Source organism: Styela clava, chromosome 8 (assembly GCF_964204865.1).
Source record: "Styela clava chromosome 8, kaStyClav1.hap1.2, whole genome shotgun sequence".
Taxonomy (NCBI): domain Eukaryota; kingdom Metazoa; phylum Chordata; class Ascidiacea; order Stolidobranchia; family Styelidae; genus Styela; species Styela clava.
In genome coordinates this window covers 16,867,280-16,882,496 of record NC_135257.1, presented here as the reverse complement: position 1 = coordinate 16,882,496, position 15,217 = coordinate 16,867,280, and the positions used below count along the sequence as shown (strand labels likewise).

General features: G+C 36.1%; 2 protein-coding genes across 2 annotated transcripts; one reads left to right on the top strand and one right to left on the bottom strand.

Annotated features, from left to right (window-relative positions):
• Positions 1 to 327: 327 nt before the first annotated feature.
• LOC120345573 (tyrosine-protein kinase RYK-like) lies at positions 328 to 4,214 on the top strand. The gene is made up of 2 exons (XM_039415064.2): positions 328 to 1,216; positions 2,168 to 4,214. Exons 1-2 carry the CDS (start codon positions 1,211 to 1,213, stop codon positions 3,989 to 3,991), a joined length of 1,830 nt encoding a protein of 609 aa, XP_039270998.2. The 5' UTR covers positions 328 to 1,210; the 3' UTR covers positions 3,992 to 4,214.
• A 960-nt stretch (positions 4,215 to 5,174) lies between these two features.
• Positions 5,175 to 9,704, bottom strand: LOC120346292 (solute carrier family 25 member 44-like). Its single transcript, XM_039415997.2, has 5 exons — positions 9,510 to 9,704; positions 8,753 to 8,863; positions 7,541 to 7,767; positions 6,797 to 7,130; positions 5,175 to 6,296 (listed from the first exon to the last, which is right to left on the bottom strand). Exons 1-5 carry the CDS (start codon positions 9,645 to 9,647, stop codon positions 6,060 to 6,062), a joined length of 1,047 nt encoding a protein of 348 aa, XP_039271931.2. The 5' UTR covers positions 9,648 to 9,704; the 3' UTR covers positions 5,175 to 6,059.
• Between the last annotated feature and the right edge of the window lie 5,513 nt (positions 9,705 to 15,217).

Below are 15,217 nucleotides of genomic sequence, written 5' to 3'. Positions count from 1 at the left end.
AAAATGAAGCTTACCAATACCTAATTACCATAACATTTAATGTGAATCTACAGTTGCAATACCAGAATTCTATAGTTCAGTAGATTGGGTTACACTTTTTTTTTGTGCTTAGCTCCTTGTTAAAATAGCCAAGTGTTGTTTGAAATGCAATAATGCAGTAATGTTCTAGTGTTCTGTTAAAATAGCTAAGTGTTGTTCGAAATGTAATAATGTTCTAGTGTTCTCTTATTTCAGTATTTGGTTGCTCTCAAATATCTAATGAATCTGTGAATGGATTACTTTTTTCACTATTTTATTTGTATTTCTATACCAGCTATGTAGACCGAGATATTTATCTTTCAATATTATATAAGTGCTTCTACACTGCAGAATGATTACTCTGAGAATTTCTAGAGACATAGCACAGAAAGCAAGTAAAAATGTACGAAGACATTTTGCTTCAATTTCTAAATTATATTCAACAAACACTGATGTACAAAATGATGGAATGACTGAACCTCAACACAGAAGTGAACATGTCAATAGGGTAATTTTTGCTGGAAAAGTTGAGAGAGGATATTGTACTAAAACCAAAGGTATCAAGATGTACATGGGAACGTATTTATATCTAACAGTACAAGTTAAAGCAAACAATAAGTCACATGAAGCTATGCAAATGCTTTCAACAATAAAGAAAGATATGAATATTCAAGTTATTGGAAAACTTCACCAAGTTAGATTAGCAAAATTAGTAGATGAAAACGAATCTCGAATTGTTAAAACTTATCTAGCGACATATATTTTAGCAGACACTGTCGAAATTTTCAGCAAAGATGAAGCTTCAGAAAAAATAAAACAAAAAATTAAATATTGGACAGAGCATGGATATGCTCCAGGAACAACAAAAATTATTGGAAATCTTTAACGCCTCAGTGCTTATATCTAAGAAAGAATGCATAATCTTCTTAATAAATTTGTCTTAAGAAACATTTTAAAATTAACTCATGAGATTACTGTGCGGGGTGGTTAAACTGTTAAATTTAATTATGGTGGCATATCAAGTGAAATTCGAGTTTAAATCCCATGTCTACCAGCTTACACAGTATTGATAATTAATTTTGAAAGATTGGGACAAACGAATTGTCCTATGTGTTCATACATCTGGTCTGCTTTGGAATGAATTGAACTGAATCATATTCCAGTAGGACGCTGCAGAAGTGTGTGTACCAATATGGAGGTAACTAATTTTGTTCGCTTATTTTACATCAGTTTGTGTAATGAGACTGAAGCCTGTGGGCAGGGGGTGTATTCAGTTGTCTAACACAGCCAGTCCCCGAACTCGTAATATAACATAAATAGGGAAAATCAGAATAAAATTATGGCCTAACCCTAACCTGGTACACACACTACGGGAGTACTCCCAATAGTCCATTGAACAATATGTTATTCTTTCTTTTTGGATGAGATTGCTCTTGATCAGTAAGTGACAAAACAAACATTTAATATAGAGTTCTATAAAGAGAGCAACTACACCTCAGTTGTTTTGAGCTTATCATTTGTACCAATCAGTTTAGTATCCTTTAGCTTATAAATAAAAATTTCTGTTAGAAAATATTATATGACAATAGAAATATTATCAATATTTTTTGTATAGAAATATTTTCAAATCTAGGATATCTGTTTTCTTCCTTCTGTATTGGAAAATAAGTTTTATGGGTTGAAAAAAAGTAAAAAATACCATATTATACAATATAGTATATATTATAAAATATGGTAATAACAAAACCTTTTTTGTTTAGAAAGAAAACAGATATTCTAGATTTTATCTTTATATACGTTACAATCAATCATTATTACCATGCTTCTAACATCAGTATCTCAAATAAATTACCGTACATCATTAATCTATTACATAACTTTTCTATCATCCTCTATGATAAGAATATCAGATGTTTAAATGTATATTATGATCCTTAATTTATCTGTATGCATGAATGTTTCGAATAGGATAGGGAACAATACATTGATTAAAATACTATCTTTTCCTATAACTGTCATTGCTTTGAGCAAAAGAATTTGAAATGATGTAATAACTTTGTGGTGTTATTTCTGATTTAAGGTTTGGTCTTCGCTTTCTTGTACATTTTTATTGCCTCTAAAATTGTAACTTTTTACTTTGCTTTTCCAGAACAAAATGGGCAGGTATCAGCCACCCGTTATTCTGCTGTATTACTTTTCAATATTTTGTTTGTTGGCCCAGGCGAATATTAATTTGTATCTCCCCGTAACGGAAGTTGAAGACTTATTTGGAGCTGATGGAATGGAGTTATATTATATCCGCAATGGGATTATCAACCAGAATGCCATATCTTTCATGGCTCATGTGCAAGAAGATAAAGATACTCTCAACTTTATGTGGAAGGCGACTGATCCTGACACAAGTGTTTTGTATGACTTGAAATTTTCGTCACCAATGCATTCTGATAAGGAAGAAAAGCAATTGAAAAGTCCAATGCATGCTCCAAATGCGACTATTAAAAACAATGGTAAACTTCCTAATTATGCTGCACCGTTTTCAGTTAACTTAAAATGTACTGGATTGGAGGATGGAGAAACTGTTGTTCTTATTTCATTAGTGTTTAGACTTTACGACAACCCAGCAGAAACAACCAAAGTAGAGCTGAAGCGTTTGAAAAAATGTTCAAAATTCAAACAAAATGTTCCAGTCGCTGAAAATATAAATCCAAGTAATGATAACTCAAATGCCCCAGAGAAAAGTAATGAAGACGGTGACACAAATAATGGAAATCAGCCAAAGTCATATGACCCCACCCACAGCAATTCTCAGAGTACAAAAGCTTTTTATATATCGATATCAGTTGTCACATTTATCATCATAATGGCAGTTATTATAGTAAGAATCTGGCATAGGCGACAGCGTAAAGCAGAGGCGGGGACATATTCAATGAACCATGTGTCAGCTAACATGCATCATAACAACCAATTCTTGAGGCCAGATCTACCAAATAATGAAACTGCACCACGACCAGCCCCGGGATCTAACGCAAGCTGGATGCATTTCACTCCAATTATCAATGACTTAGGAACTGATGTTGTCGACATAAGAGCCAAATTATCTGCTATTGCTGTTCCTAAGTCTGATGTTGTACTCGAAGAAATGCTCCAAGAGGGAACATTTTCACGTATATACAGGGGTTACTTGGAGAAGAACGTACCGGTGCTTATCAAGACTGTAACCAAAGCAGCATCTGAGGAACAAACCAGATTTCTTTTATTCGAAAGCTCACTTCTTAGGGGTATGCAGCACAATAATCTTCTCACAATTAAAAATGTTGTTCTTGATGGACCAGAGCCCCCTCTGGTCATATTCCCATACACTAAAGGTGGGAATCTCAAACGATATTTACGGGATATCAAGTTCAATGATGTGAACAGTTGTGGAACTCTGTCTTCTGGTCATAGAAGTTTTGAGCAAGCTTCCACTCAGGACCTGGTTGGGATGGGCATTGAAGTTGCTTGTGGCATGAGATATCTTGCAAAGAGGGGCCTTGTGCATAAAGACCTTGCCACAAGAAATTGTGTCATCGATTCAAATCTCAAAGTAAAAATAAGTGACAACGCTCTTTCTAGAGATTTGTTTCCTGCAGATTACTGTTGCTTAGGTGACAATGAAAATAGACCAGTACGATGGTTAGCTATGGAGAGTCTCGTGCACAAAATTTATTCCACTGCTAGTGATGTGTGGTCTTTTGGTGTACTGCTGTGGGAGTTACAATCCTTAGCAGCCATGCCTTACAATGATATTGATGACTTTGAAATGTCTGTTTATCTGCGAGATGGATTTCGCCTCAGTCAACCAATCAATTGCCCCGATCACCTGTATGCAATTATGGCAAGGTGCTGGCATTACTCCTCTGATAAAAGACCTACTTTCAGTGAATTATGGCAGATGTTAATGGAGTTCAATGCTGAACTTGGTGAATATGTTTAGATGATATGAGTGCTCACAAACTACCATTCGAGAAATTATTTTTCAAGCACGTATATTTTTTTTTATTCATGACTTTTTTTACTGATTTTCTGCCTAAATACACATCTGGGATGCGGCTTTTCATGTGGCTTACAGAAGAGATGGAAGCTCGAATCCCAACATTTGTATATTCAATTTTTACCTATTTTCAATCACTAATTTTATAAATAAACAAAATTAATTGAAGTTTATGGTCAATCAGCATGTTGTCCCAGCATGTTCAGAATCCGATCATGAATATTTAGGGTATTTTCACACTTATGTTAAAAGGGCTGCCGCATTAGTAAACCACTAACATGGACAATTCCGGTGAATCACAATAAGATTGACATATCCCGGAGGTGAGGATAACATTGCTTAACCATATACGGCGAACAAGGGCCTCTCGCCCGGTTTCCAAGTCAGGTATGGGATTAGTTGTTTGTTTTTCGGACTTGATGTTGGAGGAAGCCGTAACCGACGAACGGTTACGTGAACCACCCTACGGTGGCGTGGTGCCCAGCAATGCTCTCGCACATGACTATCCCCATTCCTACCTGCGAATCAGAGGTGCGGTGGTGAGCGTATTCCTAACGCTTAGCACGATGAGCCACACGCGTCCCAATCAAAAAAGTAAATTTTGAAACATTTGACTAGTGGTCAACGCAAAAATTAGATTGTTCAAGCGGTGGTATATGGCAAATTAGTTGTGGAATGGTAATATAATGGTCGACTTACGTGCTACCGTCTCTGCAATCAAATTTTATCTGGTAAAGCAAGCTTATGCAACTTTGCACGGCAGTAGTGATAATCATCAACCAGGTTGATTGTCTCAGTCACTGGAGATTCCATGCAGTGGCATGTCTAGAGAGGGGGCCCAGGTAGCCATTATATATACCTTCCTATTCTCATGTATAACAACAATTTGTTTATCCCCCAAATTATTTTTGAAATTAGGTAGAAATGGGTGGCAGCAGGAAAGTTTGACAAGCCACTGATTCCATGCCATATAAGAAAACCCAAAGAATTGAACTTTTCTGGATACATTCAGCATCGAAGGAATGAGATTACCATAAATCGTTCAAAAGCCTGCCATAATAACAAGACATGGGCGAAAACAGGGTTCCACGAATCTGCAGCAGTTCCCAATCCATTGCCACATGAATGTGTTATAAAACAAATAAATTTTATTTATTTCGAACAGTAAAGGCTGACAGCCGATAATGAAATTAATTATCAAAACCTTCTTCAAGGTGGAATTGAAAATTTAAATATAGATAATATATAATAAGAACCACAATCACAGTGCAAACAATGTTCATTTTTGAAAATCACTCAAAAAATAAATTGACAAACTTTCCAATTTAATAATAAACAACTGCTGCAACCTGAGAAACCGTATAGGAGAGCAATTGCATTGTGTGATAAAATCTCACCTTCGATAAGAGCCTCCTTGATAAAAAGCAATCAGAAAGATGTTCGATCAATTATAAGCAGGGATGAGGAGGTTGTTCAAAATCAAGGCGGCGGTTTTGGAGCTCGACTGCTAACGAAACTATGACGTAGGGATAGGGGTTTCGAATATTTAAAATTTAATTTTTTATAAGTATAAATTCAACCTGAAACTCCTAAATTAATATTATAAATTGAAATTTATAAAAAAATGTTTTGAAGGAAAAATGATATTATGCATCAGAAAATTGTTAATGTCTAAAAAATAATTGTATGATTAGGAGTAGGTCCATCAAAATGTCACAGCCTCATGGCTCCAGGCCACAAGCCGTGGTCAATTGGTAGATGTAAGTTCACAAGTAGTATCAAAAAGCAATGCTGTTTTACATAACATGATACCTCTGAAAAATGCATTGGTTATTTAAACAGCAACAAATACATTTCATATTGGAGGCACAATGCTAGTTCTTTAGCAATATAAGCTGATCAAAGCTTATTTCGTAAAAAATAGTTCAGGATTTCCTTCTCACATTTACTCGTTCTGCCATATCAGCGTGTGTGACATTTCTTGGTGTTATTGGTTTCAGAAGAGTTGATACTATGATTTGGAAAATGCGACCATAGTTTCGACCATTTCTTCCTCTGAGAGAACAGCTTTGTCCTGTCTTAAACTCATTTTCTTCACATATTCATAACCAAGAATTAAAATCCATGAACTGAAGGATGATTGTACAATTCTGGCAGTCATTCCTTTAGTTAGTCCTTTATAACCTTCTGTATTTAACAGTGTTTTGAATGTTGTGAAAGCACTTTGAATTTCCGTGCCTGCCCTCACCTGAAAATTTATTCAAAATAAGAATAGTTTTGTTGGTAGAGGGTATGGTATTATGTTTTGATCATTTATTTACCTGCCATGTTGGGCCCACGGGTTAAAAATCTCAGGACCAACAGAAGGCCCAGGTGGAATAAATTCATTAAGCAATGCAGAATGAGAATCGTTCGTGTATTTTCATCAAAATCAGTAGCCGCTTTTCAAGGGCCTAGTTCAGAGTTAAGGTGTGAAAAAAACATTAAATTCAGGTAAAGATGTATTTTTCAATTTAAAGGAGGGAAGAATAAGGCATTTCATTCACCCCATATGACTGATTTTCTCATACCTATGGTTGTTATCGGGCAAACTTGGACTTAGAATAGGGACCAGATACAGAATGCAGTCTCAAAGACGGTTTCTAGATCAAAATTACTTTGTCAAATTGGTATCTTGTTCATGTGTTTTAATAGGCATATCCAATGAACAAAAATCACTATCCTGATGATTCTTACAATAAAAAGTACCTGAAGTTGATATCTTGTTCTGACTACATCCAAAGGATTTGTGAGAATTATCGCAGTGGCAGATCCAAGAATTCCTGAAGCTGATATTCGCAATGCTTCAAGCAATCTCCCTTTTTGTTCAGGTAAAAAACTCTCTAAGAGTTCAGAGTACATATAATAAAATCCCCAATAAAAACCACTGTTCAATCCATAAGTACAAAGTGATACTGCATATCCTCTATAAAGTCCTGAAAGTCCTTCTGTTCTTAACAGATGTCGTGAAATATGATATGCTTGGCCAAGCACTGATCGTCCCATAATTCCAGACGCAACTTTGCCATTTTTTCCAGCAATCCTATGGTAAAAATAAGAATCTTAAAAAACAAATTGCAAAAACCTGCACAAGCTAAAATCCATTTCAAACTTCAGGTTTGCCTTTGCCATAGGTGACAATGAACAGTTTCCACACATAGGCTACTTAGTAAGTGTCATATAGAGATTAATGGCAATACCATAATCGGCATCACGTTGACCTGGAGGTAATCAATCCATACTCATCATCATCAGACATATTGATAATAAACTTAAACGAGACCTGGATATAATCTACCACCACTGCGTAAATTTTTGAATTCCAGTGATCAACAGAAAAGCCTATAATTGTGCTATAAATACCTGATGTAATGAAATGGAAACTTGGAAGTTAATAAATACATATATAATATATATACATATGCACTCATTTCCATAACTACTCCCACATACCCAGACATAGCTGCACTCTGATCCACACTTGCTGTCATATGTAACTTAGCACGAGCTGTACTGATTTGCTGATGTTGTGATACAATATCAACTGGAACCATAATAGTTTGTGATACAGTTGATGCCATAAAACCTCCAAGTAAATGTTGCACTAGAATTGATTGACCATTGAATATAGTTTGCTTGGTTGTTTCATATGTTGTGATGTACAATTGTCCTGCAAACACCTGTAGATTGTTTTTTAGTTTATATAAAAAGGCAATTTAAATCTGAAAACGTGATTACCAAAACATAATATAAACATGTAACAAAAAGGTATTAATATTGCAACAAATAATTCTGCTATCAGTTGGGGTTCTGTGAACTAACTACTTTTCTTTGCTCTATGCTTTTGCACAAGTGGATCCGTAAGCGTATAACGCAAGGATGCTATAGCAAGATCACTATTCAATTTTAATTAAAGAGGGTCGCTACACACTAACACAAAGTGTGCAGCAAGACCTTCGCTACAGAATCCTTGTGTTATGAGCACACAGATCCACTTGCGCAAATGCATAGAGCAAATGAAGGTACTGTACATACTCGCAGATATGTCACAATTTTTTCCTTATATTTAAAAAAAAATATATAGGTGCGACCAATCCGCTCAACATAAGTGGAAATCGCCACTACCTCGGCACAAAATTGAAAGTTTTCGGCTATTGCAGGTACCCTATTTTCTGGCTAATAAGCCCATTTTCAGGACCTACGTTCTCGACCTAATTTTCTGGGGTCTGCTTATTAGGCCATACAAAAAAAAAATAGGAAGTTATCTATGCAAAAAAGCCAGGGAAAGGGCCTTTTAAATCTATAGATTTTCAGTGCGACTTATGTGCGAGTCACATCTTAAGTTAAACTTTTTCAACACAAAACTAATAGTGCGACCTATCGTCGAGTATATATGGTAGTTAGTTTTGCCTTCGCAATTTTTTATACGACACTATTTGTGCCTTTGCTCTAAACAAGGCTCTATACAAGCAGCCACTGGTATCTGACAATGTGTAAGGGGCTACTATTATTTGGAATACGACATTGTCTACCAAATTTTACACGCTGAGTGAGGTGGGGATCAATGGATGATCTTCCGGCTATGAATGTTGAAGAATGTGTCATGATTTATATTTTCTACATCCCTATTATGCCTAATAATTTACAAAGGCTACACAATCTCACCTGTACCAAACTGATTGGGAAACCTCTGTAAAATCCACGAAAACCTTCATGTTTTCCAATCTTTGAAATAGCATCATATGTGCCACGATATGCTGATGTACCTTCCTGAGCCTGGAAAAAATAGATTGAACATATTGTAGTCTGGTACAGTGCTATATAAATGTGTATACTGTATACCCAAGTGCATACAAAGTCAGATCCTGGGTATACAAAACACAAATGATATACGAGGGTTTGCAGCTATGGTCTCGGTCGAATATACTCTACATTACAGACAGTTTTGAAACGGATGCGGTAAACAGTTGACATTAGAATTCGCAAGTACAGTGTTTGATTTTCCCCGAATTTTGCGAGGTACCAGAGTGAGACTTCTGTAACGACTTTATCAAACAACTTCTTTCTACTTTATATTATCAAATAACCTTTATTATTTGTGGGTGATGCAAAAAAATAAGAAGTGAAAAGGTATACCAATTGGTAAAACAGTAAAAAGTTTAAGAACACTGTTACACTGGTCTAGAATATGATTCATAAGACTATTGACGGATAAACCCAGAAACGAGTAAAATGACGACAAAATTCTAGACAGATCCTTCACCATAGCTGTGTAGAAAATTATAACTAAAAACATATGAAGGCACCTGACAATACCGCAGTAACAAGTAAACAGAGTGAGGCACCACCATCGTGGGTGTCCCTATCTTTTATGTATCATTTAGTAAAGCAGTAAAGATATTTATAAAACAAAAACACTCACTTGTAACCTAGTTTTAACTAGATTCATTGGATAAATTAAAGTCCTCATAGAAACGCCCAGCATCAGTCCATAGCAGTAAAATCTCTTTTTATCCATGTCATGCCATTCTATTATTCTTATATTTTTGCCTTCTTTCATTTTTTAGTCTATATCTTTATGTTTTACAAATTCAATATGTTAAATAAAAATCTGAAGTATACAAATGTATCTTGTTTAACACAGAAATACCAGTGCTAGTGTACGAAGCCAATCTGCAGATCGTATACCATTTCGGGCGATTGTACGTATATTTGGCAAGCTCTATGACGTGATTGTGATGTCGTAGTGACGTAATTTTTGGATGGCGTAGTCAGTTGGGGGCTAGGATGGACATATCAAAAATTTGTTATGCTATGCCCACTAGAAGTACCCAATGGGTCTTGTGTAGTTTCATACCTAACGTACTTCTAGTGGGCGTAGCATAACAATTTTTTGATATGTCCATCCAAATTTCTTCCGACAGATGATGAGACGATTGAAGTCACTAATAGGCTGAAAACTAAAAGGAAGAAGTGGATAAATACGGTATGTATCAGAAGCATACACTGACAAACCCAATCTAGACTCAGATCTGTACCGGTCTCACTGTCACGGTCTGCCGGTACGTACGGTAGGCCGAAAGCGCAGTTGTCAGGTTGTGCTGTTACTGTGTTAGTTATGAAAAGCAGCACAAGCTCATGGTGTCACTAATTTGAACCAAAAAAAATCCGAATCACAACACCTGCAGCCTACGCGAACTTATTAACAAATTGGAGTGAAAACTTTACAAAAGTCCAGACCAAAGACTGCAAGACTACCGTAAGACACACACCGGGACGGACTAAAAGTAGGCACTTGCAAATTAGGCACTTTTTTAGACCCTATTTAGGCAATTCGGAAAAAAAGAAAAATGGGCGTAATAACTTTCAAAATGATAATGAATTAATTAAAATTTGTCAAATTAAATGTTGAACACGCAAAGTGCAACAAGTAAACCCAATGATAATATTTATAACGTAGTATTAGAGGGGTCGCTCGCGCTCTGTCACCACATATGCTAGGCACTTGTTTAGGCCCTTCGAAAATAAAGAAAGTTGTGAATTATCACCAATATAAGACCAAGAAATAAAAATATAAGTCACACTAATTCCTGAATTAGCCCAGGTAAATATCCAACGAATGCACTTGAGTATAGTAGTAGTATTTAAGAATAATTAATTGTTATAATTTGCCTAATCAAGTGCCTAATTTCTAAGTGCCTACTTTTAGTCCATCCCACAACATGAAACTAGCGAGATCATGCATCTAAAACGAACGTGCTTCGCCACAGGATTATTCACAGGCTATCTTTCCGTGGATAAATATTTGCATATGAAAATTCTATTTTAGAAAACATATCACAATACAATTTGACTGAATATGAATATAGACCTCTGTGAAGCTAGCAGCAAAACACGAAATTATGACTGACAGAATCGCAGAAAATACCCAAGGCAAGGCCTACTACTGTACTACATGTAGGCTGGAAAGAATCGACAAAGTTCACCTTAAAGTGAATTGATGTTTAGTCGACCCTTGACCCCCCAAAAATAGTTTTGTGTCCTCTTTTCGATGATTATTTTGCGATGTAATTTTCCATTGTTGACAGTGTGGCCGCGCACACTTAATTACAAACTAATTGAAAGAGTCTACAGACTCTACCTACACGAAGGCGGTTGCCTGCCCAGACAAGTCTCTCTCCGTCAGTGATATCTCCCGTCTTTTTGGGGCAACCCTAAAATGCGGGAAACGGGAACGACGGGAACTACGGGAAATGCACTAAAATGCGGGAACTGCGGGAACGACGGGAAATTGCAAAAACTAAAATGCGGGAACTACGGGAATGACGGGAACTACGGGAAATTTCACTAAAAAGCGGGAAATTTCACAAAAAGCGGGAATGACGGGAAATCGCTTTAAGGTACGGGAAATATTCATTTTGGAGTATGTTTAGGGGAAATTGTTCTAGAAAGCGAAAGCAATGGTGTATATACGCTTGGGGGTGTATGTACGTGAAAATTTATCTGAAATGCGGGAACGACGGCAAATCGCGTTAAAGTACGGGAAATACTCATTTCAGAGTATGTTTAGAAGAAATTGCACTAGAAAACGGAAGCAATGGGAAATATACGCTTGGGTTGTGTGGATACGGAAATTTCACTAAAAGATTAATAGACTAATAATATTCGGATTCGGATAATATGTATGTTAGTACAATTACCCCGTACATGCACACTCAAGTATAAACGGCACTCCGGAAGTATGTGCAACAAGATGACGCACAACTTGAACTCTAACCTGGTATACATACTATGTTCAGGTTGTGCGTCATCTTGTTGCACATACTTTGAGAGCGCCCTATAAACTTGCCGTTGCTTTTGCTATTCAATGCATATTTACCCCACACATACTCTAAAGTCTAAAATACACATTTCCCATACCCTAAAGCAAATACCCGTCATTCCCGTCTTTTGTGAAATTTCCCGTAGTTCCCGCAATTTCAAATTGACAAATTCCCGTCGTTCCCGCAGTTCCCGCTTTTTAGTGCATTTCCCGTCGTTCCCGCAGTTCCCGCATTTTAGGGCCCTAAAATGCGGGAAACGGGAATGACGGGAAAAGTTAATAACAAGCGGGAAAATGTTACAGAAAGCGGGAATGACGGAAAATCGCTCGAAGATAAAGGAAATATGTATTATAGTACGATTACTACGTACATGCACACTTAAGAATAAACGGCACTTCGGAAGTATTTGCAACAAAATGGCGCACAACTTGAGCTTTAACCTGGTACACATACTTGGTTCAGGTTGTGCGCCATCTTGATGAACATACTTGGGAGCACTGTATAAACTTGCCGTTGCTTTCGTCCTTGAGTGAAAATTTAACCCACACATACTCTAAAATACATATTAGGGCCTATACATTCAGGGCCCTAAAATGCGGGAAACGGGGAAATTTAAAGCGGGAGAATGTTACGAAATGCGGGAAAGAGGGAAAATTGCTCCAAGATAGGGAAAATATGCATTTTAGAGTGTATGTAGGGGAAATTTCACTTAATAGCGGGGAATTTCACACAAAGTGGGAATGACGGGAAATTGCTCTAAGATGGGGGAAATGGGCATTTTATTGTGTATGTACGGGAAATTGTACTAGAAGGCGAGAGCAACGGGAAATATACACTTGAATGTGTAGGTACAAGAAATTGTATTAAAATGCGGAAATTACGGAAAATATTACTCATGAGTAGGAACTATGTGATATTTTGGGAAATTTTACTGAAAATTGGGTGGGTTTAAGGGAAATTCTCTAAATAAGCGGCGATGACGGGAACAACGGTAATTGATGGCGATGACGGCAATGAAAAGCGAACGTATTGACAAATGACGGGGAGAGTCGGAAGAGTAAGAGCATCGCGTAAAAAATAAATAATATGTATTTAGCTGTTTTTTAGCTGGCGATCTAACCCGTCTTCCATTGTTTTACGTAATTTATTACGAGTGTTACTTGTATATTTTTGTTATTCAGTGAATTGATATTTCCTGTTAACTTAGCATCATTTCAGTGCTGTTTTATTTGTGTGAAGGGTGTTGCCCAATATTGTCTTATGCAAGTATAGGTTTAATGCTCCCTATAATCTGAATCTTCCTTCTGATTCTCTTTAAAGGTATTTTAGTGGAATTAACCGAATACCCTCAGAGATCAAATAGGAACGCAATGGATTGTAATGCAAAATTTTCATATAGTGTAAAGTTGTACGATCGAATTGAATTGTTCCGAACAACAGATAGTGAAATACACTTAAATCAATGATGCAACTATATGTGATGAAACGAAATTCCATGGGCCCTTCCCAAAACTTTCAACATTTTTTGAAATGCAATTTGGCGACATTTGCAGTGATACATAAATTCTTACGACTTTGTCAACGTCGATGTGCTATATTCTTGAACGATTTACTGAAAACCGGACGTTCCCCGGCTTGCTATCAATAATCCCTTTTTCAAACGAATCAACCGATGAACCAACTTTTAACATCACACATGCATGGTCTTTGTTTCTATTTGGGCGGTGTAATACCTTATGAGGGTTGTAGACGGTATAGTTTAGCTCCTGTACCTCCTATTGTAATTAGGCGACCAGTAGAGATATATTGGATTATCTCCTTGGTTTTAATTTGTTGTGGTATTCTATGATTTGTCTTGTGTGTATACAAAATTTTATTCTAGGTTAAGGTTCTGCTGTGAAATGAACGTGAAGGCCAACAGAGAGAGAGAGAGAGATTTTATTTCGCGCACCAGAAAAAACATTCATAACAATAAATAATGGCTAAAGAAAAAATACACTTCTTTCGGTATAGACTGGAAGGAGTGATACGATCATGCAGTCATCGGAGTCAGCTCCCTCCAAGTTTACGCTGATAAGTTCACAGTAAAATATGAGTATTAGAAGTGGTTAAAGTTAACGAAACATGCAAATGGTTAGTGTGGTTTGAGAGTTTTTGCATGGTTTGCGAGAAATTTACCCTGTATCCCAACCAGAATTCAACTCGTGCCTTTCAACTAGAGTTTTAAAGATAAATAACTAATGATCAATATCTACTCAAAATATTAATTTCTTCTCAACAAAAGTGTAGGTAGGGTAGTGTTGTTTCCTAATATGTAACCCTTGAATATTCTATTACTCGCAGATTTATTTTCCGTTTTTCAGGTCGTTTCGTGATGATCAATTCATTGGCTAGCTTATTGAATATAAATGGTGTCTACATCAACAAAATTCGCTGATGTCTCATCCACGATAAATTTGAATTGACATCAATTGCGTCATAATAACTTAATGAAGAAATGATCCTGTTAATTAAGTAACAATCCTAATTCCGTTATCCTTGCAGAAGTCAATATCTAAAAATTAAAAAAAACCTTACCTTGGTAACCAATATATTCCTTTACCCAATCGCTCTACCCTAAATTAAATATAACAAGAAAGCTGTGCTCAAATATATGAACACGTCACAAAGTGTCGCTATTTTTTATTCTGACACATAAAAAACGAATCTCTTGAAGTCCACAGAAATTTTTGAAATAAGTAAAAGTGATAGCCTTCTGACGATAAAATTAATCTTTAACCACTCAAAACAATTAGTCAAGTATTCGAAGAGAAAAGCGATTTTATCATGACCAAGCAAAAGAAAAATAATAATATAAAATTGAAACGATCGTTATGTCCACAAAAGTGTACAATAATCAGCTTGGCGATATATTTTTCATAAAAATTCATCTTTACTGTTCACTCCTATTTATAGAATCGATCAATTCGGCAGTGGAAAACAATATAAATTTATTAATATGGTGTGGCCAGTGATTTTTCATTTATTCATATATATTTTTTAACTACCAGTATGTAATTTATCATGTTCTTCTTACTTTATTGGACACGTAGTGGACATAACGATCGTTTCAATATTATGTTGTTGTTGTTCTTGTTCTTGTTGTTGTTCTTGTTCTTTGACACGTTTTTAAAAAGTCGCTTTTCTCTTCGAATACTGGACCAATTGCTTTGAAATTTTCAGTGGTTAAAGATTAATTTTTTCGCTAGAAGGCTATTACTTTTGTTTATTCTTAAATTTTATATGAATCTTATGAGATATGATATTT